The 26,130-nt window shown below is 44.3% G+C and overlaps 3 protein-coding genes and 1 long non-coding RNA gene across 15 annotated transcripts in view; 1 reads left to right on the top strand and 3 right to left on the bottom strand.

Moving 5' to 3' along the window:
* Positions 1-520: 520 nt before the first annotated feature.
* LOC115389939 (histone H2B-like) lies at positions 521-2,396 on the bottom strand. Its single transcript, XM_030093527.1, has one exon. The coding sequence runs from the start codon at positions 2,390-2,392 to the stop codon at positions 2,018-2,020; it is 375 nt and encodes a 124-aa protein (XP_029949387.1). The 5' UTR covers positions 2,393-2,396; the 3' UTR covers positions 521-2,017.
* A 1,771-nt stretch (positions 2,397-4,167) lies between these two features.
* LOC115389955 (histone H4) lies at positions 4,168-4,694 on the bottom strand. Its single transcript, XM_030093545.1, has one exon. The coding sequence runs from the start codon at positions 4,684-4,686 to the stop codon at positions 4,375-4,377; it is 312 nt and encodes a 103-aa protein (XP_029949405.1). The 5' UTR covers positions 4,687-4,694; the 3' UTR covers positions 4,168-4,374.
* A 2,720-nt stretch (positions 4,695-7,414) lies between these two features.
* LOC115389900 (ribonuclease inhibitor-like) overlaps positions 7,415-26,130 on the top strand; it is a 31,222-nt gene continuing 12,506 nt past the window's right edge. For 4 of the 12 annotated variants that reach the window (XM_030093473.1, XM_030093476.1, XM_030093477.1 and 1 more), the window contains exons 1-16: positions 7,415-7,493; positions 8,835-8,956; positions 10,365-10,496; positions 10,668-10,844; positions 11,551-11,724; positions 12,582-12,755; positions 12,843-13,013; positions 13,150-13,218; positions 14,771-14,814; positions 16,468-16,559; positions 16,688-16,732; positions 19,930-19,991; positions 22,284-22,327; positions 23,449-23,540; positions 23,669-23,713; positions 24,187-24,248. In XM_030093473.1, the coding sequence (XP_029949333.1) occupies positions 8,874-8,956; positions 10,365-10,496; positions 10,668-10,844; positions 11,551-11,724; positions 12,582-12,755; positions 12,843-13,013; positions 13,150-13,218; positions 14,771-14,814; positions 16,468-16,559; positions 16,688-16,732; positions 19,930-19,991; positions 22,284-22,327; positions 23,449-23,540; positions 23,669-23,713; positions 24,187-24,248 (1,466 nt within the window). In that variant the 5' untranslated portion in view covers positions 7,415-7,493; positions 8,835-8,873. Of the gene's footprint in view, positions 7,494-8,834; positions 8,957-10,364; positions 10,497-10,667; positions 10,845-11,550; positions 11,725-12,581; positions 12,756-12,842; positions 13,014-13,149; positions 13,219-14,770; positions 14,815-16,467; positions 16,560-16,687; positions 16,733-19,929; positions 19,992-22,278; positions 22,328-23,194; positions 23,238-23,448; positions 24,249-26,130 lie in introns of those variants that run through there. The other 8 variants (XM_030093483.1, XM_030093478.1, XM_030093480.1 and 5 more) reach the window with 6 other exon arrangements.
* Positions 21,316-25,915, bottom strand: LOC115389959 (uncharacterized). Its single transcript, XR_003931633.1, has 3 exons — positions 25,717-25,915; positions 25,558-25,624; positions 21,316-21,366 (listed from the first exon to the last, which is right to left on the bottom strand). It is a non-coding gene; the product is annotated as an uncharacterized LOC115389959 (long non-coding RNA).

Below are 26,130 nucleotides of genomic sequence, written 5' to 3'. Positions count from 1 at the left end.
ATAACATTCAGAAGCAGGCAGTTTGAGTTTTTTTTCACCATCCTGCTATGATGATACAGCCTTTGTGAATGTAATTGCTGCATGGACCTCTGGGAGTTTACTCAGGTCGGTAATACCTCATGGCTTCATGCTACAGTAATGCTGCTGTGCATGAGGCAGTTACATCATATTCTGGATATTTCTCAAAGGGTCAAAATCCGAGAAGTGGATGATTGTCACTATGAAATGATCTATGAAAAAAAAAGACAAAATACTGATGTAGGGCTGCACGATTATAGTCAAAATAATAAGCACAAATATGGACAATATTGTGATCATGATTATCAATCAAGATTATTCATGTTACTGAAAACATCTCTATCTTTATTACACAACTTTCAAACAAATATATGAACAGTTTTCAGTGCAAAATTAAACTTTAAATAAGAATAACTTTTATAATGCAAAAAAAATTAAATGTATCCAAGAATGTAATGTTTATCAAAGGATAACTGAATAAATTTTCTTTTTCAGAGTGCTATCTCAAAGTGCATCTCAATAACTAATGATTGAACAGCTTATACAGAAAAGGAAATCACTTGAGGCTGTTCGGCCTCCAGGTTTTTAGCCAGAAACACGTTTGTCAACATGTTCTGGCTAGAGTGATGAGTGAAGGCAGGTCACCGTTTCCCCAGAGCTAAAAATTCTCTGATAGGAAACTTGCTGCTGGAATCCACAAGTTTTTTTTTTTTTGTTTTTTTTTTTGACAGCTTTTAAACTCGTGGGTAGAGTTTCTGGTGCTCCTTCCACCAGTCCCGTGGGTTCTCTTCACTGTCAAATCTGACACAATGTAGGTAAGACTGAAGCTCAGTGGCCACAGCCTGCTGTTCCTGGTGACGAGAGGATCTTGTGGTTTACCCAGTGACCTTGAAGAAGCTCCCCAAGGTCTTTTTTTGTATGCACTGGGGGCCCCCACATGGATCAGTTGGGCCTTTCTCCTTGAAAAGTACATGATACATGAACTAAATAAAACAATTATGTCTGATGAAATATATTTAACATCCACATTCAGATGACAGTACTTTAGTACATTTTAATCCATTTAAGATCTTTGATTTATTATAAACTGAATTCTGTATCTATGTAACCATGACTAACCACAGTTGCAGAGGCAGCCATCTCAGATAAAAGTCTGGCTTGGATTGGTGCAATCCTGTCTCCTGTGTTACTGGAGCCAGTCCCAGCTGCTTATGGGCGAGGGCGGAGTCCACCCTGGACAGTTACCCAGTCCATGGCAGGGCCAACAGAGACAGGCACCCATGCACTCTCACATTCACACCTGGGGCCAATGCGGGTTCCCCGATTAACCTAACATGCATGTTTTTGGGTACAGACTTCAAAAGAAAGGCCCTGGCAGGTATTTGAACAAAGGACCTTCTTCCTGTGAGGCAAGAGCATGACCATGTATCTTAAGATTTACTTTTCTCCTTTTCTTCATTACTGTACCACGTTTGTCTGGAATCAGCCATGACTTTAAACAAGAAAAAATGAAACGAACTCTGACAGTATGAAATGCTCAAAGCAAACATAGCATTTAGATTCACTTTTCTGGGGTTGATCAGCAAGGTTAAGGAAAAATGCAGAAAAACTTTAAAATCTGGGTCAAACCACCTTATGCCACCGACAGTGACCGTAGAACAAATCAGAAAACAATCAACTGACTCAAGCACAAATAAGGGTGGCGTCTCAACTTCTACAAAGGATCATGTGATGCTTTTCAAAGAGCCAGTCTTTTGAGTGGTACTGTCAAAAAATGGTGCACTTCGAAGAGTCAGATAACCCAGCCTTAAAGGTTAATGCGCCATGATTTAATTCATAAATTACCGTAGTATGATAGGTTCAAAATACAGATAAAGAGTCTGACCTGAAGGAAGCAACTCCCCTTCAGGTCATACCTACGCAAAGTACTGAGAGTCTCTAGATTAAGTGGGTGGCTCTTAAAAGAGCCTTTGGGTTTCGACTGCAGCAGCAGAGCGCTTTACTTGGAGCTGGTGTACTTGGTGACGGCCTTGGTGCCCTCGGACACGGCGTGCTTGGCCAGCTCGCCGGGCAGCAGGAGACGCACGGCGGTCTGGATCTCCCTGGAGGAGATGGTGGAGCGCTTGTTGTAGTGAGCCAGGCGAGACGCCTCCGAGGCGATGCGCTCGAAGATGTCGTTGACGAACGAGTTCATGATGCTCATGGCCTTGGACGAGATGCCGGTGTCGGGGTGGACCTGCTTCAGCACCTTGTACACGTAGATGGCGTAGCTCTCCTTCCTGGGCCTCCTCTTCTTCCTGCCGGGTTTGCCGGCGGTCTTGGTCACGGCTTTCTTGGAGCCCTTCTTGGGCGCGGACTTACCGGGTTCAGGCATGTTCACTTTCTGGTGTCGAGCTGCTGCGGTGGGACTGTACTTATACAGGCTTCGTGTAAATGAGACTGTGCTGTCTCTTCTCTGTGATTGGCTCATGTGCTTCTCGGCCGTTGGGCTGTGCAGTAGCACCACGTGACTGAGACTCACGTGATGCGGAAATGCAGTGAAAGTGAAGTGAGCAGAATGGAGACTTAAAATTGTGAATTCTTCACGGTGAAGCGGGGCTGAAGTGTTGAATTGTGTGTGAGTGAGATGATTCACTCAGTGAGTCTTTCTCGTTTCCACTGGGTGGAATCAAAACTCACAAACACTGACGTTAAGCTTCAAACGGGAAGCGTGTTGAGCTGGACGCTGTTTTGAGCACATGGAGCTCATGTGTGGCGGCTGTCGATGTGCAAATCATCCACGCTTCGTTTATGTCTTCTGTGTGTCTAATGAGTCCGAGCAGTCAGCGCTGCCTTCATGTGAACGAGCGAGTTTCAGTTTTCCGCAGCTCGTCCCAGTCACCTGAACGCAGCAGCTCGCCAGCGGAGAAGTGTGTAGAAACCAGAGCGGTTCTTTCACTCCCTTGTTGCTGGTAGATGTTATATTAGATATAGAAAGCCAGAATGCAAGGAAACACTGATTTTATATATATATATATGCTGCACCCAGGATCGTGGACTGCTCTTCATATGTTCGTGTGTACATATATTGAAATATGCTTAATCACCTGCTGACCTGCCCATTTTCTTTTTGTTCTTTTTCCTTCAAAAACCTGTTATTGTTTTTTTAATTCTATATATTATTAAAGTGAAAACTTAAATTTGAATTACAAAAAGAAAGGAGCGACTCTTTGGAAGAGCTCTTTTAAATGAATGACTCCTCAAGACCCAGAGTTGACCAGAAACCTGGTGAGCCGACCAGCCGGGCCTGTGGAGCTACTTTGCAGGAATGTGGTATGGTATGGTATGCATTTATTTGTCAGGGACAGTGCACAACAAAACATTAACCAAAAGAGGAGAAATGCTTGGTGCTGGGTTATAGCCGAATGCTAATTTCCACCATTAGTCCCTGGGCAGGTTGATGTTTAACAGAGAGACATTTAGAGTTAGATTACAATAACCAAAAGAAAATAAATAAATACATAGTTAAATAAAAACATGTTTTTGAGCAGTCTTTCTTCACAGCCATACTGATCACTCCCTCATTCACTCTCTTTCAGATCACCAGTCTCTGTTACTCACAACACTACAACGCTAATGTAGACACATTTGTTTTGAGAGCAGCCATTTCTTTGTCAGACGTGCAAAAGTGGGAAATTCTGTGCAAGTCAAGATCTGTATTGGTAGTTTATTCCAATGTTTTATGGCCACATATGAGAAGACTGTTCTGGCTAAAGCCATATTATTGTTGGAGACACGAGCTTCTCCTCTAGAAGAGGAGCGCAATTCTTTCTGATATTTCTGATGTTAAAGAGATGAAACTTCTCAGGGGTGGAGTGATGTGGGTCTTTCATGGCTTCAAACGGGATTTCATGTCCCCAAATGTGCATTTTTATTCGCCTCCAAAGGTTGTTGACTATTTTCATTAGCATTTTGGTCAGGTGGTCACATGTCCATGTGGGTTAGTAGATTCAGTGACAGACAGACATTCTGAGGTAGATGTTCACACGTTCAGCTTTACTATAGAAACGAATGAAAACAGTGAAACGGTGCGTCAGTGTGTTTCCCCTGAGGCACACAGTACGAGGATTACCAGCAGAATCGTTTGCGTACTCGCTTTACGTAAGACCGAACGCTGAAGTGAAAACAGGCGTCGAAGCAGAGTGGTGGTTGTGAAAATCATGCTTCCATTTTGAATGCAAGCCTGCCATCCAGCCATTATAGCTGTAGACCGTGAAGTCTAGTAGCCGTTCATGAAATATTACGAGGACATGCACTTCAGATGTGGTGAGCGGCCCTGAAAAGGGCCTTTGTTTTGTTTTGTCGCTGGATGGAGCTTCAGCCTCCGAAGCCGTACAGAGTGCGTCCCTGCCTCTTGAGAGCGTAGACCACGTCCATGGCGGTGACGGTCTTCCTCTTGGCGTGCTCGGTGTAGGTGACGGCGTCCCGGATGACGTTCTCCAGGAAGACCTTGAGCACGCCGCGGGTCTCCTCGTAGATGAGGCCGGAGATGCGCTTGACTCCGCCGCGGCGGGCCAGGCGGCGGATGGCGGGCTTGGTGATGCCCTGGATGTTATCACGGAGGACTTTGCGGTGGCGCTTGGCGCCTCCTTTGCCCAGACCTTTCCCTCCCTTTCCTCTGCCGCTCATTTTCAGATCTTAGAATAGAAACACTGACTGAGCCACAGAGCGCGAGGGACGGATATCTGAAACACATCTGAGGACGTAAGAGAAGACAGGGGCGGGGCTTCTGGTATAGCGTTTCTCATTGGTTAAGAACTGTTTGGTGAACCGCACGGCGGCCCAGTGATTAATAATTCTTGCCTCTCAGCAAGAAGGTCCTGGTTTGAAATCAGAAAGCTCAGTGCACAATGTGCATCACTGCTGCCACTCCTGTAACTGAATACTCATAAATTACATTACACACAAATGCTGGCTGCTGCTGTGAGTGTAGCTCCTCTTTCCTCTTGCAAACTGTCATCTGAAGTTGTCTGGAAAGGAAGTCCTGAATAAATGCAGCTTAATGTCTCCCTTCCTGTTTTGATGATTAGCCAGGAAGAGAATAGAACGCCACTTCCCCATGGTGGCTCTCGGAGACAGAGGCAGGCCTTAGACCAAAGACTGGACCAACAGTTCCAGGAGCTGCAATGTTGGCAAATTCAGTTATTCCTGGAGGATTCCTGTGAAGCAAGGCAGCATGAGGCGAATCTGGCCAGAGAGCTGGCACAGCTGGCCTGTTCCTCAGGTTGACATTTCTTCAGGGCATTGCTCTGCTCCTGCAGGCCCTCAGAGACACAGAACCCACACTGTAGTCGCACAATTGCCTATTTTTGTCAATAAAAAAATGTGATAACTCATGTGTTGATTCAGTTAAGTAGTTCTTACACAACATCAGCACAAGAGGATAATTTTCATACCACAATAGTTTAAGTTTAAGCACTGCAATAACATTAAAACTGACATTTTAATTTTGTGGCGCCAAATCCAATAAGCAAGTTTCTTTAAAGCTATAGAAATGTGACTTTTTCACAACTGTTAAAAGAATCATGTATTATAATGGCAAAACAAAAGGTAGAAGTTCATTAATGGTTGACAAATATATTTAGTGACAGTGTATGCATTATTACACCATTTATGAATAATCTCTGAATGATCTTTTTTTGACCAAGACAAGCTGTTTGACATGAAATGAAGCGAACAGTTTGGTTAATACAGGGAATACAAAACTAAAATTTGCTGTGAAATTATGCCATCAATAAAGATGAAAAAATACATGAAATACAAAAATAATAAAAAAAAAATACAATTAAATAAAAGTTTGCATGAATATAGCTAGTAATACAATAGAAGTGAACAAAAACAGCATAAACAGTATTTGTTGGGAACACCATAATTACTGAACAAAACATTACCAATATTTAGGTATGCATGATAATCCCGTTTATTTATCTATCCATGAGGATAAACCTGGTAGAGCGGGACTTGGATGTGCCCTCGTATTACAAGCAGACTGTTCTTCAGACCAGAGCCAAACACATTTCTCATAATGAGCTTTTGTTCTAACTTCAGGGACGATTGAGGCTCCATCCATGCAGTAGACAAGTTCTCCAAACTGGATCCATTTCCTACATTTTTTAAATCGTAATACGTTGGTTGTACCCTCTTTAAGAAATTAGATTTTAGATATTTGGTTTGCCAGGTATGCCGAATAAAAGGAGAACATGGAGTTATGTGTTTGCGCCAGTAGGAGGCGCTGTGAGACTGTGGATGATTCAGAGGGCGCACACCCTCATCCTCTCCCTCCTGTTTCAGCTCTGCAGTGTTTTAAAACTAATTCCAAACTACTGGCTCCTTGATGTAGTTCGTCTTATTTACAGAAACATATGGGTTCATAAGTTGGTTGAAAACATTTGGAGATCTGTTTAAAAGTTTAAGTAAGATAAAACGTTACGAGGTTATTACCGCCTACAAAACATTATATAAAGTTTATTGAGACGTTCATGTTTAACCCTCTAAGTCACGTCGTTCAGCTGCTTGTCGCTGATCGCTCTGCCTGACGGGACTGTGTGTTTTCTGCAGTGAATGGCGGACAGAGTGTGTGTTCCGCTATCAGCCTTCACATGTCGGTCGTCCTCAGCCACTTGTTCGTCCCTGCAGCCGTTAGGTTGTTCGCGTGGAGACGGTCAGCACTGTACTGCTCTCATTTATAAACCCCGTTGTGTGTCGGACATTTGCTACTTCCTGTTTCTTGGGAGCGCCTCTTTCCGACACCCGCGCGTTCAGGGCGGGCGGTATTTATTTAGTTACACCTTCATGTCATTTCGGTACTCGTCGCCAGGGCCGGCTCTAGGCATAGGCGAACTAGGCGGCCGCCTAGGGCGCCACATCCCGAGGGGGGCGCCGCGGTCGTACAAGGGGCGCCACAACGCTCTGTGTTCCGTGTGCACCGCTGTGCAGCGGTCCGACGCACTGCGCTCGTCGTCCTCGGCCCTGCCCGGCACTGATCGGTATTGTTCGGCATCGCTCCTCAGCGCCCCCCCCACCCCCCCCCCCCCCCCCCCCGCTCAACAAATGTCGGGACCGCTCGAAAAACACGCTCCCAAGGGGCGCTCGTCTCGGGCTCGCCTAGGGCGCCTCTGAAGCCCGGGCCGGCCCTGCTCGTCGCGTATAATTCATGTGACGTGAGAACACAGAGAGACTGGGAAGTCAATTGTGTTTGTTATTGTTGTTATTGCGGAGCTGATTTGTGAAAATGAGCGTTTCATAATAAACTCTTCCTGAAGCGCAGCCAGCCTTCCCTCCTTCCTGTGTCCTGACCGACACCCACCTCCCCAAGCTCCCTACAACACACACACACACACACACACACACACACACACACACACACACACACACACACACACACACACACACACACACACACACACACACGGAAGCAGCAGTGTGCAGCTCGACGGGTAAGTCGAACGCAGCGAATGTAAATATTTATTTCATATTTCTTTTTTTACATCAGACTGAATAAAGGAAAACACACTTTACAAAACACCAGAAGAGACTTTTTAACGAAAGAGCAGAAAGTAAAAGTGAAAGGTTTCTACCTTGGTAACGTCACTGATCGATTTTCTCAATTCGATCATTTCACTTTCGATTCAAAACATTTCCAGAGGAATTCTGACTTCAGACTCCACTGAGAGGGATCGTAGAGAAAAGCCTCACTGCAGATGTAACGAAAACGCTTGTTTTGGGATTACTTTGTGAAGTATGTGTGTCACATAAACAGACCATGGAAATGTCCGGTGGCCCTGATATGAAATCTCCACATTATAGAAATTCCAACATTTAGTTTATTTGTGTTCTGAGTGTCAATTCCACTGGAAGTCAGAGAACTGATTGTGGTTCTGCAGACAGTAGAGGGATGATGGGATGTAGGAAGAAGCTGCAAAGACAGGACTGAACAAGTCAATCACCACACCTACATTTGCATTGTTCCTGTTTTTTTTTCCCTGTTCAACACACTGTACTGTACAGAAAGAACAGGGGAGATTTTCAATGACTGAACTTTAGGTAGAATATAAATAAGAATACGTGCGGCTAATATACATGAAACAATAATTGAAAAAGAGTTTAAGGAAGTACAGCTTTATGAACTCACACATCTTAGAAGAACAAATAATTAGCTACCTTTCAATGCCGTGATGTGTTGATGAAACAGTTTGGATGACGATGATGATGACTATGCATTCATTTGAGTATAGCACTTTTTTTCAGGGAACTCAAAGCCGCTCACGATGAATTCACTCCATACTTGATGGCGCTCAGCTTGGTGTGTCGCCAGCTGTCCTGGGGTAGACTGGCTGAAGCCAGGCTGCCAATCTGCACCATCGGCGCCTCCACCCGCCACCAACCACTCACTGTCACGCTGTACATTTCCCTCAGGAGCTGTAGACACACATGTGTACCATATTGTTCATGTGCATACTGTACACATGCATTGTAATAAATAGAAAATGAATCGATCAATGACGGAGTGGAAGGTGCTGAGACTGGCTGTCCGCATAACTGACAGAAAAGGAACAAAAGTGTTAAATGCACAGTTTTTTCTGGCTGGAAGCTGATTTTCTAAACAAAGACTAAAGCACTGGGACAAAATGAGAGTCTTTAAAGCGCTGACGTTCTGCGGAGTCTACTGTGGAATAGAGAATCTTTCTTTACATGCTTCCTGTTTATCAGGGGTGAAGGATGGTTTGAAACGTGTCAACGAATTTCATGATTAAATCCTAATAATGTGCTTATTGCAGTGTCACTAATTATCCAACTGGACGACTGAAACGCGGAGGATGAGTGATGGTGACAGCGAAAAAAAGGGAGGATCTTCCTCTGCGGCGCCTCCAATCTCCAAAACCAGAAGCTGTAAAGAACAGTAAGATCACGCTGTGTTTCAAACAAAGTCTTTTCATACCAAACTACTTGCTCATCAGTTCTTGTTTTACACACGAACTCCACCAAAATGACAAAACTTTCACACCGCTGCTGACCCCCCACATTAGTTACTTTACTGAGTTTGGTTCAAACTCCTCCCCAAAAGTTTGACCTCCAGCTGCATCAAAACGACTAACTCCAAGTCACGCTGCTTTATCTGGAAAATCATTTCGAATCAAAAGCTGGAAAACAATGAGGGTCCATGAAAGCTGCTCTTGCTCGCACGTTATGAACCGGGTTACATTTTTTATGCAGGAAGCCACAAAACGCTGTTATCTTTTATACCAGAGGGCCAAATTCTAACAGATTACTTCATGATGGATGAGATTTAACATAAAAAAAACTCAACTGTAAATCAAGGTAATTCAATCAAAATACAAACATTTATTAATGTAATTTCTCATTATCTAAATCATAATTGCAACTGATATTAGTTTCAAATCAGCTGAAAAACCTTGAATCCTAATCTTTTCAAACCGTCTTACTCCGTTCTGGCGAAGGTGAACTCATCCTGTTGTTTTTCAAGATGTCATCTGTACAGGCAGCGCAGAGAGCTGCAGGAACAAGTCAGTGTCACTTAAAACGGCATTTCAAATATGTTGAAACTCCAGCTTCCAACCTGGTTCCTTGGAACAGTGTTTTCCAGCCGTTTTTGAGCCAGGGTACTTTTTTTTTTAAATCTAAGAATCATGAGGCACACCGCCAACTGAAAATGTAAACAAACAATGAATCTCTGTAGTCTGTTTTCAGAATATAAAGTCATTCTTATCAAAGTGTCTTGAAAATCAATTGAATAAACACATTACAAAAACAACAAACACAAATTTGAATTTTTGGACGTATATATACAACTACATTTTGATTTTTATACACCTACTGTTGAATATGCTCATAGTTGTCATGTGTGAGTAACAGGTTATTCTCCTACAAATTGTTTGAAAAATAATTTATTCACACATTCTTTAAGCTCCAAGTTCAGTGTGTTCTACAGATTCACACCACAAACTCAAACACAAACATCTTTTAGTCTTTAATATTAAGGAGTAGTAGATGTTTATTATAGTAGTTTGGAAAAAACAAACCAAAAAACAAAACAAAACAAACAAACAAAAAACAAACAAACTGTAAAGCACTCATTGGAATCAAAATCTGGAAAACACGACCATTTTTTACCGACTCATTAAAAAGCACAGAGAGAAGAGATGGCGACGCTGTCTCCATGTGGCAGATGGGAGAGGGACTGTATACAACAGGCAGTGCTGCTTCTCCAGATGGGTTTCCTGAATATTAGGTGGGGAAATCCCAATACGTCTCTTTACCTACAAGACCACCAACATCTGCAATTTCAGGTCTTCACAAGCAGACGACCTCAAACCAGGACCGAGGAACATCTCTGTCAATCTGAGTGAGACGGAGTCGGAGGAACTGGAGCGGTTCTGTGCTGAACTGGAGAGTCCACAACAGACAGTGGAGATTCTGAGGTCAGACTGTCTTCATTCTCTGTTTGTTCTTGTTGTTGGTTTGAGCAGCATGCTGTTTTCTTCTGTAGTGTATTCCAGTCATCAGTTAGGATGCAGAGGAAAAAAGTATCTGAAACAATTGTTACTCCAGAGATATGATGGATTTGGGGGATTTTTTTTTTCTTGACTTAGACTGATTGATGGAAGCTTATCAAAGAGATGCTGTTTGGCATTGACCTCAGCGCTGGAGGCAAAGCCGTCCTCTCTGAGAGAGCTGCACCTGAACGGGGTCAAATTCCACAATGGTGATCAACTGAAGCTGCTATGTGATGCACTGGGAAGACAGCACTGCAGAATCCGGACTCTACGGTAAGTTTGCTCACTGCTGATTACACCTGGCATGACGTCTTTTATCGGTAAGGGTATGAAGCACTGCTGTGCAGGCTGGAGCCACGAAGAGAAATCTGTGACTCCAGGACTGCAGAGACGGAGAGTACAGAAACGGAGAAGCCCTTCCAAAAAAAACAAAACAAAAAACAACAGTGGACATGATTGTCAGCCTCTTACGCCATCTACATATTCTACAAAGTAAAAAGCTGATTCATTGTGCCACAGCCAGAATGATATTGACATCGTTCCTCCTCAATCTGAGGTTTGACCACCAGCTGGAGTCTCTTTTCCTGGACTGGTCAGGCTGAGGGACCGTCCCCCAAGGAGGCCTCTCCATGCAGCTACAACAGCCATACACCTTCCATTTCCGGGTGTATCTCGTCTCTGATGTTCTGCTGGCATTGGAACCACCCAGAATAAGCTAAAATCAGAATATAAAACACGATTATTTCAGTTTTGGGGAGCAGTAGTTGTTACTTTCATAAAACTCCCCGAATCACAGATTTGTATAGTTCTTGTATGGTAATATGACTGAACGCTGTCATTAGACCGGCTTTTACCAGCTGATAGGACCATGAACACCAACTGCTGGAGTGTTTTGAATCTGTTGGTTGGTGCTGATTAAAATTCCAGTTCCCACCATGCCTGCCTCTGTTGAATCCTCGCCTCTTGTCTGCAATTCCAGGCTCGTGGACTGTGACTTAAGGTGGGACAGTTGTGTCTATCTGAGCAGTGCAATTATGTCTAATCCCTCCCATCTGAAAGAGCTGGACCTGAGCGTAAACCAGCTGGAGGACGTAGGAATGAAGCACCTGTGTCGGGGACTGATGAAGAAGAACTGCATGCTGGAAAGGCTAAAGTGAGTTTGTGTTTTGTCTCTCTCTAAAAAAAATAGTTTCATGGTGACGATGGTGTATTTTTCACAAGTGCACCTTTCATATTCCGCTTTGCTGCTCATCCCACAAATGCATGGCCCAGTGTTTCGCAAAATGTAAAGGGGAAGAAACAGGCTCTCCACTAAAAACACACTTTCAAAATCCCATTAATGCCACCAACTCTGCTTGCAGAGCACCCAGGTTTCCAAAGAATTGCACTATATATTTAAAATATATATGGAAAAAATATATATATATATAAACCCCACAATGTAAAACATTGAAAGCCTCTAGAATAACTAATAATGCCATTTATTTCTTCTCTTTTTTCAAGTAACAGACAGGAGGTGAAAAAACTGCCTGCTTCTTCTTTATCTTGTGATGTTGCAATAATCAGCACTCATAAACAAAACTCCATATCATTAAAGAATTTCATTTTCAGAATCCTCTTATCTGCCATCATGTCTGTGTAGTGTAATAATCTCATTTTTAGTATCATAAGCTCATCGTCAGGGGCTATCACTGCATGAGAAATCAAATTTAAGCTAATTTCCCTCGAGTGGAAAACTTTCTCTCTCTGAGCAGCTTTATTCTGAAACACCAGCTGACGTCCAGTTTCCTGTCTGAAACAGTGAAAGTTTCACATTTTTGAAGCAGGCTTTTTGTGTCCCATCAGAGGAAGTGATGAAGCTACTGTTTAGTACTTTTTGTGTGTTTTAACCAAAATCAACCTTCGTGTTGGTGTGCTTTGATGGCAGAATGAAACATTTAATTATTCAAAGGTTTTTTGTTCATCAAATGGCTGTAGTAGCGAATTATTTAAATTTTCTCTTTCTTTCAGGCTAACGTCTTGCCATTTGTCAGGGAAGGGATGTACATATTTGAAGCCTCTGTTGATGTCCAAACATTGTCATCTTCAAAACCTGGATCTGAGCTGCAACAGTCTAAAAGATGACGGGATAAAGGAGCTGTCTGTTGGACTGAGCAGTCCAAACTGTAGACTGAGCAGTCTGAGGTAACATTGCTCGTTTTAATGCTTGGTGAATGTTTTTGGAGAACAGTTTTAGTATGTCCGTGTCCTTTTCTCTCTGTGTCCTGATAGTTTGACTCACTGTGAGGTCTCAGATGAAGGCTGGGCGTCTCTGGTCAAAGCTCTGAAGAAGAGGTCCGTTCCTCTCGACGAGCTGGACCTCCAGGGAAATGACTTGAGCTTTGATGGAATGAAGAGTCTGAATGAATACAAGATGGGTTTGGGGATTGGAGAAGGTTTGAGGTCAGTACCAGGTGAACGTTTCTTTTCTAATAGCGTGCTCAACTGAATGGAGCTAATGGGAAGGTTTGTGTTTTTAGATTATTGGTGTTTCTGCTGATATGTTTCTGATGCATTCTGGTCATTTCCTGTGTTACAGTAAGAATCCTGTTGTCAGATACCAAGGAAGTTACATGGGGGTGGAACCAACGATCCAGACTTTAAGGAGGCAAGTTGAATTTATATTTTATCGTCTATAAAGAAATCAAAATCCAAAACCTGAAAATCCAAAGTCCACAAAAAACAAAGCAGGATTCTGCCACGGACTCAGAGGCTGAAAAAAATTCAAAAATTCACAAAGCTGCTGCACCAAAGGGTCGAGGAGCAGAGCATGAACATGGACACACTGCACACATGGCAGGAGAGAAGACGATCTGACAACCTGAACAGAGACAGACACACACACACACACACACACACACACACACACACACACACACACACACACACACACACACACGCACAGTCTTGTATTTCTATCCTTGTGGGGACTGTCCATTGACTCCCATTCATGTCTAGCCCCTAACCCTGACCCTTACCCTAACCCTAACCCACACCACAACAAAGCCTAACCCTACAGAAATGTTTTTGCACTTTTACTTTTTTCAGTAACAACAACATGGTCAAGAAAACACTGTTTCTCCTACTTAGGACCGGAAAAAGGTCCCCACAAGGCACGTCGTTCCACGTTTTGCTATCCTTGTGGGGACATTTGGCCCCGACAAGGATAGAAATACAAGAACACACACACACACACTCACACACACACACACACACACACACACACACACACACACACACACACACACACACACACACACACACACACGAGCTAGAGTTTCAACATGGACCGAAGACCTGTGTCGAAGATTGGTTTTATTTTATGATGATCTGGGAATTAAAGTTCATATTTATGATCACAAGTGAACTGAATGGTGCAATTGTCTTATTATCCAACTGCCTCGGTTCATGTTGAAAGTTGAGAGTTCACATCCGCAACTTCAGAAGCTTGCAACCAGGTCCAAAGGTTCACATCTCAAAACAAGATATTGCAAAGGAACTTCCATTTCTTTTCACAAATGGAAATCGTTTGTGAACATTCACATAGTTGGATTTTTGATGCAGAATTTTTTTAAGGAATAGCAAAACTTAATTGACAAATATAAACACTGAATGTATGTGCAAACATTCTATTACAGATGCAAAATGTTGATGGTGTTATATTGAGCCCCTATGATTTGCCTTCATGGCCCTTTGTAAACAAGATTTATTTCTACAGTGCTTAAGTGAGCTGAAATCACTACAACTGTACTTTGCATAATCATCCCTTTGGTTATTTAGTGTAAAGCTATGTGAGCTCCCTGATTGGTGCAGGAGCGTTCAGTCATGGTTTCAAAGATGAGGATGCAATAGAAGTTCTGCTGACTGTGATCAGAAAGTTTCTTTGAAAATGCTGCAGTGAAATTTAAATACCTGCAAAAGCTAATGTCTGAAGAAAATGGGAGATGTGAATGTCAGCTGCATTGGTACAGAAATAACGAAGAGTTTTCATTTTGAAATGCTGAAATTGATATTGAAACAGGCCTGACAGAGGGAGTGATGGACAGATGCATGTCTGTTGTGGTTGATGTCTAATCTTTCTTCTTCTTTTGCTTTTTGTTATCTTGGCTTGTGGCTGTGCTGGTTCATTTGCGTATTTACTTACAGTTTTTACCCTACAGGCCCAGTCGCTGGAGCGAGATTCCTATCGTGCTCCAATACCAAGGTGTGTATTGACTGAAAACATACATGCTTCGGTTATGGGTTGAACCCAGGCCAGACCTTTCTGTGTACAGTTTGCATGATCTCCCTGTGCAGCAATCCCACAAGAAGACCTTGGCGTTCCTGCTTGTTTTTCCTCATCTGAGCACAGTAGCAGCAGACTGCTTACCCCATCCTAGGAACCTGTATCTCTGGTTTAGTCTGTGCTCTCACTGCTCTGGTGCCGTGTTTCCCCATCCTGGTCCTCAGCCCCTCTGTCCAACATGCTTTACGTGTTTCCTTCTTCCAACACACCTGATTCAAATGATCTGCCCATCATCAAGCTCTGCAGAATGTGTTGGAAGAGGGAAACGTCTCAAACATGTTGTACAGGAGGTCCAGAAGACCAGGGTGGGCAGACACTTCTCTAAAGTACTTCCTTCTTACCTCGGTATCACGCTCCTCCTCTGACTGGTCTTGGCTGCTCTCAGGTGTGCCTGGGTGTCTCTCCATTTCCTCTGTCTTCAGATGTGTTTTGCTTTTGAATTGATTTGCAATGATTCTCTTAGAGCTGTTTTCCCACTACAAAGTCAGACCATTCAATTCAGCTTTATAGACAAAACTTATAACACCAGTGTCACCAGAGACGTGTAGACCAGCAGAATGACTCTCAGTAGTTTAACTGCTCAAGTACATAACTGAGAACTGTGCTACATGCTACATGCTAAAGGGTTTTGGGGTTCACACTCAGCAATGCTGCATGCTGAACATGATTTAGGTGTGACTGATACACTCACACAGGAGTGATCTGGTGCGTGTGTGCTTCACACAGCGAGCTGAGTCTACAGTCTACAGTCTGCAGTACCCACAAGGCAGTGTGTCGCTAGACGCTGTGCTCCGTGCCGGGGGGACTGACCACTGTATGGCTGTTGGAGGTGTGTGTAGCAGAGCCTGTGTGAGGTGCTTCGCAGCAAAGCATAGCCTTCACCTATCATTTGTAAAATAGAGTATGAATTAGTCTCTTTTGTATTAACAAGTTCTCATTTCGATACTGAAGTGGCGAAAGGTTAAAGCTCGTGTCCAGAGTTTTGAACGAGAGAGGTTTTTTTTTAATCCAAAGTCTGGAGGTTCCGCCCTCCCTCTGCTTTCATGAGCGACCAAGCCACGCCCCTTTAATTGTGCACGCGAGTTATCTGTCGGGTGAAAATGAGAGCCTCCGAGTCCTACAGCATCCTCCATGTTTAGCTGTTTACGGTGGATGTTCAGCAGACAGTGGATATATCCGAGGTAAGCGCGGCGGCTGCTGCGTAGCTAACTCACCTCTGCCTGGGTGAGTGCGCGTGCTCTCTGGCTGCGACGCTGCGCGCACACTTTTATTGACAACACGGGAATGCGGAAGCTGGAACTCTATTGGCTGACGCTGACCTGCGCTTTTTCGGATAATATGGGGGTCTATGAGACGAAGGCGGGGCTCATAACTAAAATTTTATATTGCTTTATGCTAATATTATATTGTAGTATTGAACCAGACTGACACATTTAAGCTCTGTTAAAAAATGATACATACATTGGAAACGAACAGAAACTCCGGACACGAGCTTTAATACTCGTACTCGTCCTTTAAAAAAAAGCTATCACTGCATCCCTGATTTTCATTATTTTGAAATTCTTTTATCAGGTCCCATTAATAAACCTCCATCAGACAAATCACACCTCACACTGGCTTCAAGCAGAGGAAACACACAGGATGAGAAAACAGAGGTGAACGTGGTGAGTGTCCAGATTGTGTTCATACTGAGTTCTACTCTTCTAGCCTCTGTGACTCTATTTTTCACATGTTTAAAATCCCTAACGCGAACCTTTGGCGGAGTCCTTTATTCCTGAAGTTCTTCTTACAGCACATCTCAGGACATGATCAATGGTCTCCACCTTTTCCGATACAGGTATGCATGATGGATTGGCTTGGCTAACTCCAGTGTCTGTTCATTTATGTGAGAGGAATTGAAAGGCTGAAGGTTTAACTTGAGGTGGAACTCTAAGGTGTTTGTTTTTGTTGTTTTTTTTAAAGATATACTCTGAAATTTACAGACACTCTCCCACTTTTTATTCATTAATTTTTCAAAACTTGGACTGCCACCTCATGATCCTCTTCTCATGGCCTTCCTGAACCCGTTGAACCCATTGAGTGCTATGTCAAACTATGATTCTGCTTCCTGTCTCACCTGTTTGCAATGGAAAGTCCTGTAAAATGTCATCTGAGAATAAATTAAACACACACACACACACACACACACACACACACACACACACACACACACACACACACACACACACACACACACACACACACACTGTTTGAGGGGCGAGTCTCAGAATATAGGTTTTCTGGTTGAGGCGGAAGATTATGGCCAATGACTCCGGTCAGAGAGTCGGGAAACAGGACAGAGAGATCAGATTGTCTTCTTCTTCTTCTTTATTGTTCTTTCTTTAACAGCAACACTATGCATATTTATGCATGCGTGTATGTGTGTATATATGTGTGTGTGGTATTTCGTCATGAACGCACACAAAAGGCAGGAAAACACACAAAAACTCCACACAGCTCCATAAAGTCCACCTGCAGGATCGGCCTGCAGCTGTAGTGTGACTGGGCATGCCCAGACTAGTTCAGGCTGCATTTATCCAGTCACCAGAAGGCGGTGCTGTTGGATCTTTAGGGCTTTCTCACACAGCCGCCCCCAAATGTCTGTCTTGAGGACATTTGAACTCCAAGAGAAAGTCCCTCAGCTTGTGGTATCCTCCGAGTCACTGATCTTGGGCAGCTGGATGAGTCGGGCAACAGGCCGCACGTAGATCTTGTCTTTAACCTGGACAGTGGCCGCTCTGATGTTCCCGTCTGCTCCAGGATGGATCATAACAACATTGCCCACTGGCCATAGTGCTCGTGGGAGTTGTGGATCAACGATGAGGACCACCTTGCCCACGGTCAGCTTGTCTCCATCAGTCTGCCATTTCGATCTCCCCTGTAGGCTTGGCAGATACCATCGGATGAAAGTTGTCCAAAAGTTGTCTGCTAGCACCTGACTGTGTCTCCATCGTCGTGTCCCCAGAATGCTGCTGGAGTCATACAGCGCCTGTGGCAGGGAGGAATCACAACGTCCCATGAGTAGAACATGTGGTGTTATTGGATCAGGATCGGCGGCATCAGCGGAGACATATCCAAGTGGTTTAGCATTCAAAATCCCCTCCACTTCGACGAGAAGGGTGTAGAGGACTGGCTCTGGCACTGACTGCTCTCTAAGGGTGACTCTGAGAGCTGCCTTTACTGATCTCTTTGTCCTGTTTCCCGACTCTCTGACCGGAGTCATTGGCCATAATCTTCCGCCTCAACCAGAAATCCTATATTCTGAGACTCGCCCCTCAAACATTGGTCCTTCGAGCCGGATTGAGTGCACCTATGAATAAGATATGGCTGAAGCAGCATCAGATGACGCAGAGCTCCTGAGCCGTCCACAGAGAGAACATCGCTTACCGGCTTACCTGGAGGACTTCCAAATTGGATTCAGGCCACCCATGCGCCCTGCTCCCCCTACCACTGTGTCCCGCTCTCACAGTCACCACAGTGGCAACCCGAGCAAGCTGTCCAAGAGGAGTTCACATACTACTAGCAGATCCAGTAAGCATACATGTTACTCAGTTGGTACGTATCCCACTCAGGATCTCTCACCCGCACAAGCTGCTGTAATGGAAGAGAGAATAAGACAGTTGGAGCTGGAGGACATCCGCCGCCAGATTGAGCAGGAGACTCAAGCTGACCTGGAATGTAAATTGCTGGATGAACAAGCCAAGGAAGCACAGCGACTCCAAGATGAGGCACTCAAAGCTAGAGAAGCACTCACTCGGCGGCTGGAAAGACAGCAGCGCCTAACAAGGGCTGAACAGGACTTTGAGATTGCTAAGCTTCGCTCTTCGATGCTCTCCTCAAATAATGAGACATGACCACCTTCACCTGCCCAATCCGATGAATCCAGACCCTTCCTGGACTTACCAACCCCAGTGCAGGTCAGACAGGTTGGCGGGCTCTCATCCATCTTTCAGCCCTCTCCCTCAACCCGGTTACCTCCGAGACCTGCCTCTGCTGTGCACCCATCTCTTCCTCCTCCGCAAGTGATGCAACAGGTCACTCCAGTCTCTACAGCACCTCCTGCTGGAGCACAGCCAATTCTCCAGCCGACAACCACCCCAGCAGTACCTGCACTCCCAGTAAACCTGGCAACACACTCTCAGGGTGTCATACCCATGGTACCAAGGGTCACGAGACCAATGAGACCACAACCTGGCCCAGCACCTCCTCCTGTGATACAACCTGTGTCACACCCTTCAGTGCAAGTCAGCACCTCAGTACTGCTGGTCCAAACAACGCCTCAAGTGGCATCTTCCCTTAACTCACAACTAGCGAGTAGTCCAGCGCTGGCAGCGAGTTCAGACTTAATCCAACCTCCTCCCAATCTTGCAGAGCCTCAATCTTCAACGGTGTACCAACCCGCTTACAGCTACAGTCAACCAGCCGTGGAGCCACTATACAGTGCTCAGCATGCCAGCCAAAGACCTCCACCACTCATCCCAACTCACCATGGGCAGCATACTGGTCCAGATTTCTCTGCTCCCTACCTCGGGTACACACCAATACCTGGAGCTGAGTTACTCATGGCCACAGCCCTCGGAATCCCTCGGCCTTCCCTACCAGTGTTCGAGAGTGGTCGGGAGAGCGACTTTGCGCTGCTCAAGCTAGCACTAGATCACCTACTGGGGAGTAACCATCACCTCAGTGAGCATGCATAAATACGCATAGTGTTGCTGTTAAAGAAAGGAGAATAAGAATAAAGAAGAAGAAGAAGACACTCTGATCTCTCTGTCCTGTTTCCCGACTCTCTGACCGGAGTCATTGGCCATAATCTTCCGCCTCAACCAGAAATCCTATATTCTGAGACTCGCCCCTCAAACACACACACACACACACACACACACACACACACACACACACACACACACACACACACACACACACACACACACACACACACACACCTGTTATGTTGCGTTCTTTGAAAACTAATTTGGGGTTTTGTGAACATTTCAGTTTCAGGGTCCCTCAAAGTTTCAGTCGGAGAAATTTGATGAGCATGGAAGGATCTCTTACAGGTAATGACACTTGCATTCATCCAAATATTGTTTTCTCACAGACTACAGGAGAGACAAATGTTAGTAGCATGTAATAGTGAAGCATGTTGAGTGAGAAAAGGAAGAAGCTCAGTGAAGGTCCACAAGCGGTCTAAGGCTGCTTTCATCCCAGGAAGTCTGGGACTCGGCTCTCCTGTGCAGGTGTGGGGGCAAGAATCATCCCACTTTCATTTGGTTGGGCTTGCGTACACACTGCATTTCTGAGAGCGGACCATCGACAGTCCAAACGCACCAACGTCATGCAATTACAGCAGCTGTTCATTTGGGGGCGCTGTCGGTCGAACTGAAGGCTGACCAGACAGGCAGAAGAAGAAATCTGAAAATGGAAGTCCCGCCCCGGCTGCCAGCTAGCAGTTAGCGGCTAAAGGCTAACCACAAACAATCATGATTTATAGTAATTTAACCATCTATCAATAAGCACCTGCTCTTCTTAAACACTCCATGTCCGACCTCTGACCTCTTGACAGTTTCTAACTCTTTCTTTATGCGTCTGTTTTTTCTGACTGGCGTCATTGGTCTTGTTTATTCTGCTGTTCAAATGCATTGAGCTCCACATGACGTCCTCTCACTGCAGCGGTTGGACAGCCTGTAGATCTGGATCGAGGCCCACCGATCCTGGGGCTCTAGGGTTCGCCTGAAAGATCTTGACCTGAGTTCAGGGGAGCGTTCAAACATGCATAAATGATGAGGATTTTCCCAGAATGTCCTCATTTGGTCTAAAATCTGGATTTCACAGGGTTGGTGTGAAAGGGCCCTAAACCTACAGCAGCCTCACTAGAAAATGGTCCAGGGTGTCCTGAAGCAGTCTTAACTGTTAGCTTTATCAAATTGAAAAGTTTTTAGCCTGAAAAGCAGAGACTGTGTCAGCCTCCTTAATTGAGAGTGGGAGTTGGTCCCAGTGAGAGGAGCTCTGGTTGGCTCTCTGCACCTCGAAAGGCGCATTCATGCTTCCCATGTCCGAGTGTGTGCACGGACCACATTGGTCCATGTGAGGTAAAGATCGTCATCAACTCCTGTCTGCCAAATAACTGAAATGTCGTAAAACCCAACCAATACATGCGACTGTGGCAGTAATATAGACAACAGTACTACCTCTCCTAAACAGAGACAACACAGATATAATACAACAGAATGAGAGTCTTCAAACAAAATAATCCATCTATTTCAGTAAATGCATGAAATATAACTTCATAAACAACACAAACTCTACAATGTAACCATATTAACATGTCTTCAAATATAGTGAAAACAAAAATATTAATAACTTACTTCCACTCCTGTGGTTGACCTGTGCATGAACACACACTCCTGGAACTCAACACAGCAAATCTCCCCTCTGAATTGACAAAACACAATGCACAACCATTTCAATCACAGGGTATACAGAACAAATTGTCTCAACTCCACAAACTCATAGACACCACTCACGCTGTTCTGTTGCTCAGGCTCCCTCAGCCTGTTGGTGAAATAACAACCCACAAGCCTCAATCACCTCCTGTCTCCAGATATTGGCACGTTTTCTTTTCCCTCCTGTTGTCAGTGAGTTTAAAATCTCACATGAAGTCTGAGCTCTCCGAGTCTCGCCCTGCAGTACTCTTAAAGTGACAGCACCAACCCCACCAGGAGAAACAGCATCACCCAAAGCAGTTCTTGTTTTGCATTGTAGAATAGACCCATACCCCTCATTTTAGTTTAATTTTCCCTTGGTAACATACAAAAAGTCTTTTACAGATGCAAAATGTTGATGGTGTTATATTGAGCCCATATGATTTGCCTTCATGGCCCTTTGTAAACAAGATTTATTTCAAGAGTGCTTAAGTGAGCTGCATTCAGCACAACTGTACTTTGCATAATCGTCCCTTTGGCAATTTATTGTGAAGCTATGTGAGCTCCCTGATTGGTGCAGGGGCGTTCATTTGTGGTTTCAAAGATGAGGACACAATAGAAGTTCTGCTGACTGTGATCAGAAAGTTTCTTTGAAAATGCTGCAGTGAAATTTAAATACCTGCAAAAGCTAATGTCTGAAGAAAATGGGAGATGTGAATGTCAGCTGCACTGGTACAGAAATAACGAAGAGTTTTCATTTTGAAATGCTGAAATTGATATTGAAACAGGCCTGACAGAGGGAGTGATGGACAGATGCATGTCTGTTGTGGTTGATGTCTAATCTTTCTTCTTCTTTTGCTTTTTGTTATCTTGGCTTGTGGCTGTGCTGGTTCATTTGCGTATTTACTTACAGTTTTTACCCTACAGGCCCAGTCGCTGGAGCGAGATTCCTATCGTGCCCCAAAACCAAGGTGTGTATTGACTGAAAACATACATGCTTAGGTTATGGGTTGAACCCAGGCCAGACCTTTCTGTGTACGGTTTGCATGATCTCCCTGTGCAGCAATCCCACAAGAAGACCTTGGCGTTCCTGCTTGTTTTTCCTCATCTGAGCACAGTAGCAGCAGACTGCTTACCCCATCCTAGGAACCTGTATCTCTGGTTTAGTCTGTGCTCTCACTGCTCTGGTGCCGTGTTTCCCCATCCTGGTCCTCAGCCCCTCTGTCCAACATGCTTTACGTGTTTCCTTCTTCCAACACACCTGATTCAAATGATCTGCCCGTCATCAAGCTCTGCAGAATGTGTTGGAAGAGGGAAACGTCTCAAACATGTTGTACAGGAGGTCCAGAAGACCAGGGTGGGCAGACACTTCTCTAAAGTACTTCCTTCTTACCTCGGTATCACGCTCCTCCTCTGACTGGTCTTGGCTGCTCTCAGGTGTGCCTGGGTGTCTCTCCATTTCCTCTGTCTTCAGATGTGTTTTGCTTTTAAATTGATTTGCAATGATTCTCTTAGAGCTGTTTTCCCACTACAAAGTCAGACCATTCAATTCAGCTTTACAGACAAAACTTATAACACCAGTGTCACCAGAGACGTGTAGACCAGCAGAATGACTCTCAGTAGTTTAACTGCTCAAGTACATAACTGAGAACTGTGCTACATGCTACATGCTAAAGGGTTTTGGGGTTCACACTCAGCGATGCTGCATGCTGAACATGATTTAGGTGTGACTGATACACTCACACAGGAGTGATCTGGTGCGTGTGTGCTTCACACAGCGAGCTGAGTCTACAGTCTACAGTCTGCAGTACCCACAAGGCAGTGTGTCGCTACACGCTGTGCTCCGTGCCGGGGGGACTGACCACTGTATGGCTGTTGGAGGTGTGTGTAGCAGAGCCTGTGTGAGGTGCTTCGCAGCAAAGCATAGCCTTCACGTATCGTTTGTAAAATAGAGTATGAATTAGTCTCTTTTGTATTAATACGTTCTCATTTCGATACTGAAGTGGCGAAAGGTTAATACTCGTACTCGTCCTTTAAAAAAAAAGCTATCACTGCATCCCTGATTTTCATTATTTTGAAATTCTTTTATCAGGTCCCATTAATAAACCTCCATCAGACAAATCACACCTCACACTGGCTTCAAGCAGAGGAAACACACAGGATGAGAAAACAGAGGTGAACATGGTGAGTGTCCAGATTGTGTTCATACTGAGTTCTACTCTTCTAGCCTCTGTGACTCTATTTTTCACATGTTTAAAATCCCTAACCCGAACCTTTGGCGGAGTCCTTTATTCCTGAAGTTCTTCTTACAGCACATCTCAGGACATGATCAATGGTCTCCACCTTTTCCGGTACAGGTATGCATGATGGATTGGCTTGGCTAACTCCAGTGTCTGTTCTTTTATGTGAGAGGAATTGAAAGGCTGAAGGTTTAACTTGAGGTGGAACTCTAAGGTGTTTGTTTTTTTTAAAAGAAATGCTCTGAAATTTACAGACACTCTCCCACTTTTTATTCATTATTTTTTCAAAACTTGGACTGCCACCTCATGATCCTCTTCTCATGGCCTTCCTGAACCCGTTGATCCCATTGAGTGCTATGTCAAACTATGATTCTGCTTCCTGTCTAACCTGTTGGCAATGGAAAGTCCTCAAAAATATAATCTGAGAATCATTTAAACACACAGACACAGACACAGACACAGACACAGACACAGACACACACACACACACACACACACACACACACACACACACACACACACACACACACACACACACCTGTTATGTTGCGTTCTTTGAAAACTAATTTGGGATTTCGTGAACATTTCAGCTTCAGGGCCCCTCAAAGTTTCAGTCGGATAAATTTGATGAGCATGGAAGGATCTCTTACAGGTAATGACACTTTCATTCATCCAAATATTGTTTTCTCACAGACTACAGGAGAGACAAATGTTAGTAGCATGTAATAGTGAAGCATGTTGAGTGAGAAAAGGAAGAAGCTCAGTGAAGGTCCACAAGCGGTCTAAGGCTGCTTTCATCCCAGGAAGTCTGGGACTCGGCTCTCCTGTGCAGGTGTGGGGGCAAGAATCATCCCACCTTCATTTGGTTGGGCTTGTGTACACACTGCACTTCTGAGAGCGGACCATCGACGGTCCAAACACACCGACATCATGCAATTACAGCAGCTGTTCATTTGGGGGCACTGTCGGTCTAAATGAAGACTGACCAGACAGGCAGAAGAAGAAATGTGAAACTGGAAGTCCCGCCCCGGCTGCCAGCTAGCAGTTAGCGGCTAAAGGCTAACCACAAACAATCATGATTTATAGTCATTTAACCATCTATCAATAAGCACTTGCTCTTCTTAACCACTCCATGTCCGACCTCTGACCTCTTGACAGTTTCTAACTCTTTCTTTTATGTGTCTGTTTCTTCTGACTGGCGTCATTGGTCTTGTTTATTCTGATGTTCAAATGCATTGAGCTCCACATGACGTCCTCTCACTGCAGCGGTTGGACAGTCTGTAGATCTGGATCGAGGCCCACCGATCCTGGGGCTCTGGGGTTCGCCTGAAAGATCTTGACCTGAGTTCAGGGGAGCGTTCAAACATGCATAAATGATGAGGATTTTCCCAGAATGTCCTCATTTGGTCTAAAATCTGGATTTCACAGGGTTGGTGTGAAAGAGCCCTAAACCTACAGCAGCCTCACTAGAAAATGGTCCAGGGTGTCCTGAAGCAGTCTTAACTGTTAGCTTTATCAAATTGAAAAGATTTTAGCCTGAAAAGCAGAGACTGTGTCAGCCTCCTTAATTGAGAGTGGGAGTTGGTCCCAGTGAGAGGAGCTCTGGTTGGCTCTCTGCACCTCAAAAGGCCCATTCATGCTTCCCATGTCCGAGTGTGTGCACGGACCACATTGGTCCATGTGAGGTAAAGATCGTCATCAACTCCTGTCTGCCAAATTACTGAAATGTTGTAAAACCCAACCAACACATGCGACTGTGGCAGTAATATAGACAGCAGTACTACCTCTCCTAAACAGAGACAACACAGATATAATACAACAGAATGAGAGTCTTCAAACAAAATAATCCATCTATTTCAGTAAATGCATGAAATATAACTTCATAAACAACACAAACTCTACAATGTAACCATATTAACATGTCTTCAAATATAGTGAAAACAAAAATATTAATAACTTACTTCCACTCCTGTGGTTGACCTGTGCATGAACACACACTCCTGGAACTCAACACAGCAAATCTCCCCTCTGAATTGACAAAACACAATGCACAACCATTTCAATCACAGGGTATACAGAACAAATTGTCTCAACTCCACAAACTAATAGACATCACTCACGCTGTTCTGTTGCTCAGGCTCCCTCAGCCTGTTGGTGAAATAACAACCCACACGCCTCAATCCCCTCCTGTCTCCAGATATCCGCACGTTTTCTTTTCCCTCCTGTTGTCAGTGAGTTTAAAATCTCACATGAAGTCTGATCTCTCCGAGTCTCGCCCTGCAGTACTCTTAAAGTGACAGCACCAACCCCACCAGGAGAAACAGCATCACCCAAAGCAGTTCTTGTTTTGCATTGTAGAATAGACCCATACCCCTCATTTTAGTTTAATTTTCCCTTGGTAACATGCAAAAAGTCTTTTACAGATGCAAAATGTTGATGGTGTTATATTGAGCCCCTATGATTTGCCTTCATGGCCCTTTGTAAACAAGATTTATTTCTACAGTGCTTAAGTGAGCTGCATTCAGCACAACTGT

This window comes from Salarias fasciatus, chromosome 6, assembly GCF_902148845.1.
Source record: "Salarias fasciatus chromosome 6, fSalaFa1.1, whole genome shotgun sequence".
NCBI lineage: Eukaryota > Metazoa > Chordata > Actinopteri > Blenniiformes > Blenniidae > Salarias > Salarias fasciatus.
This window is presented reverse-complemented; position numbering and strand designations above follow the sequence as displayed.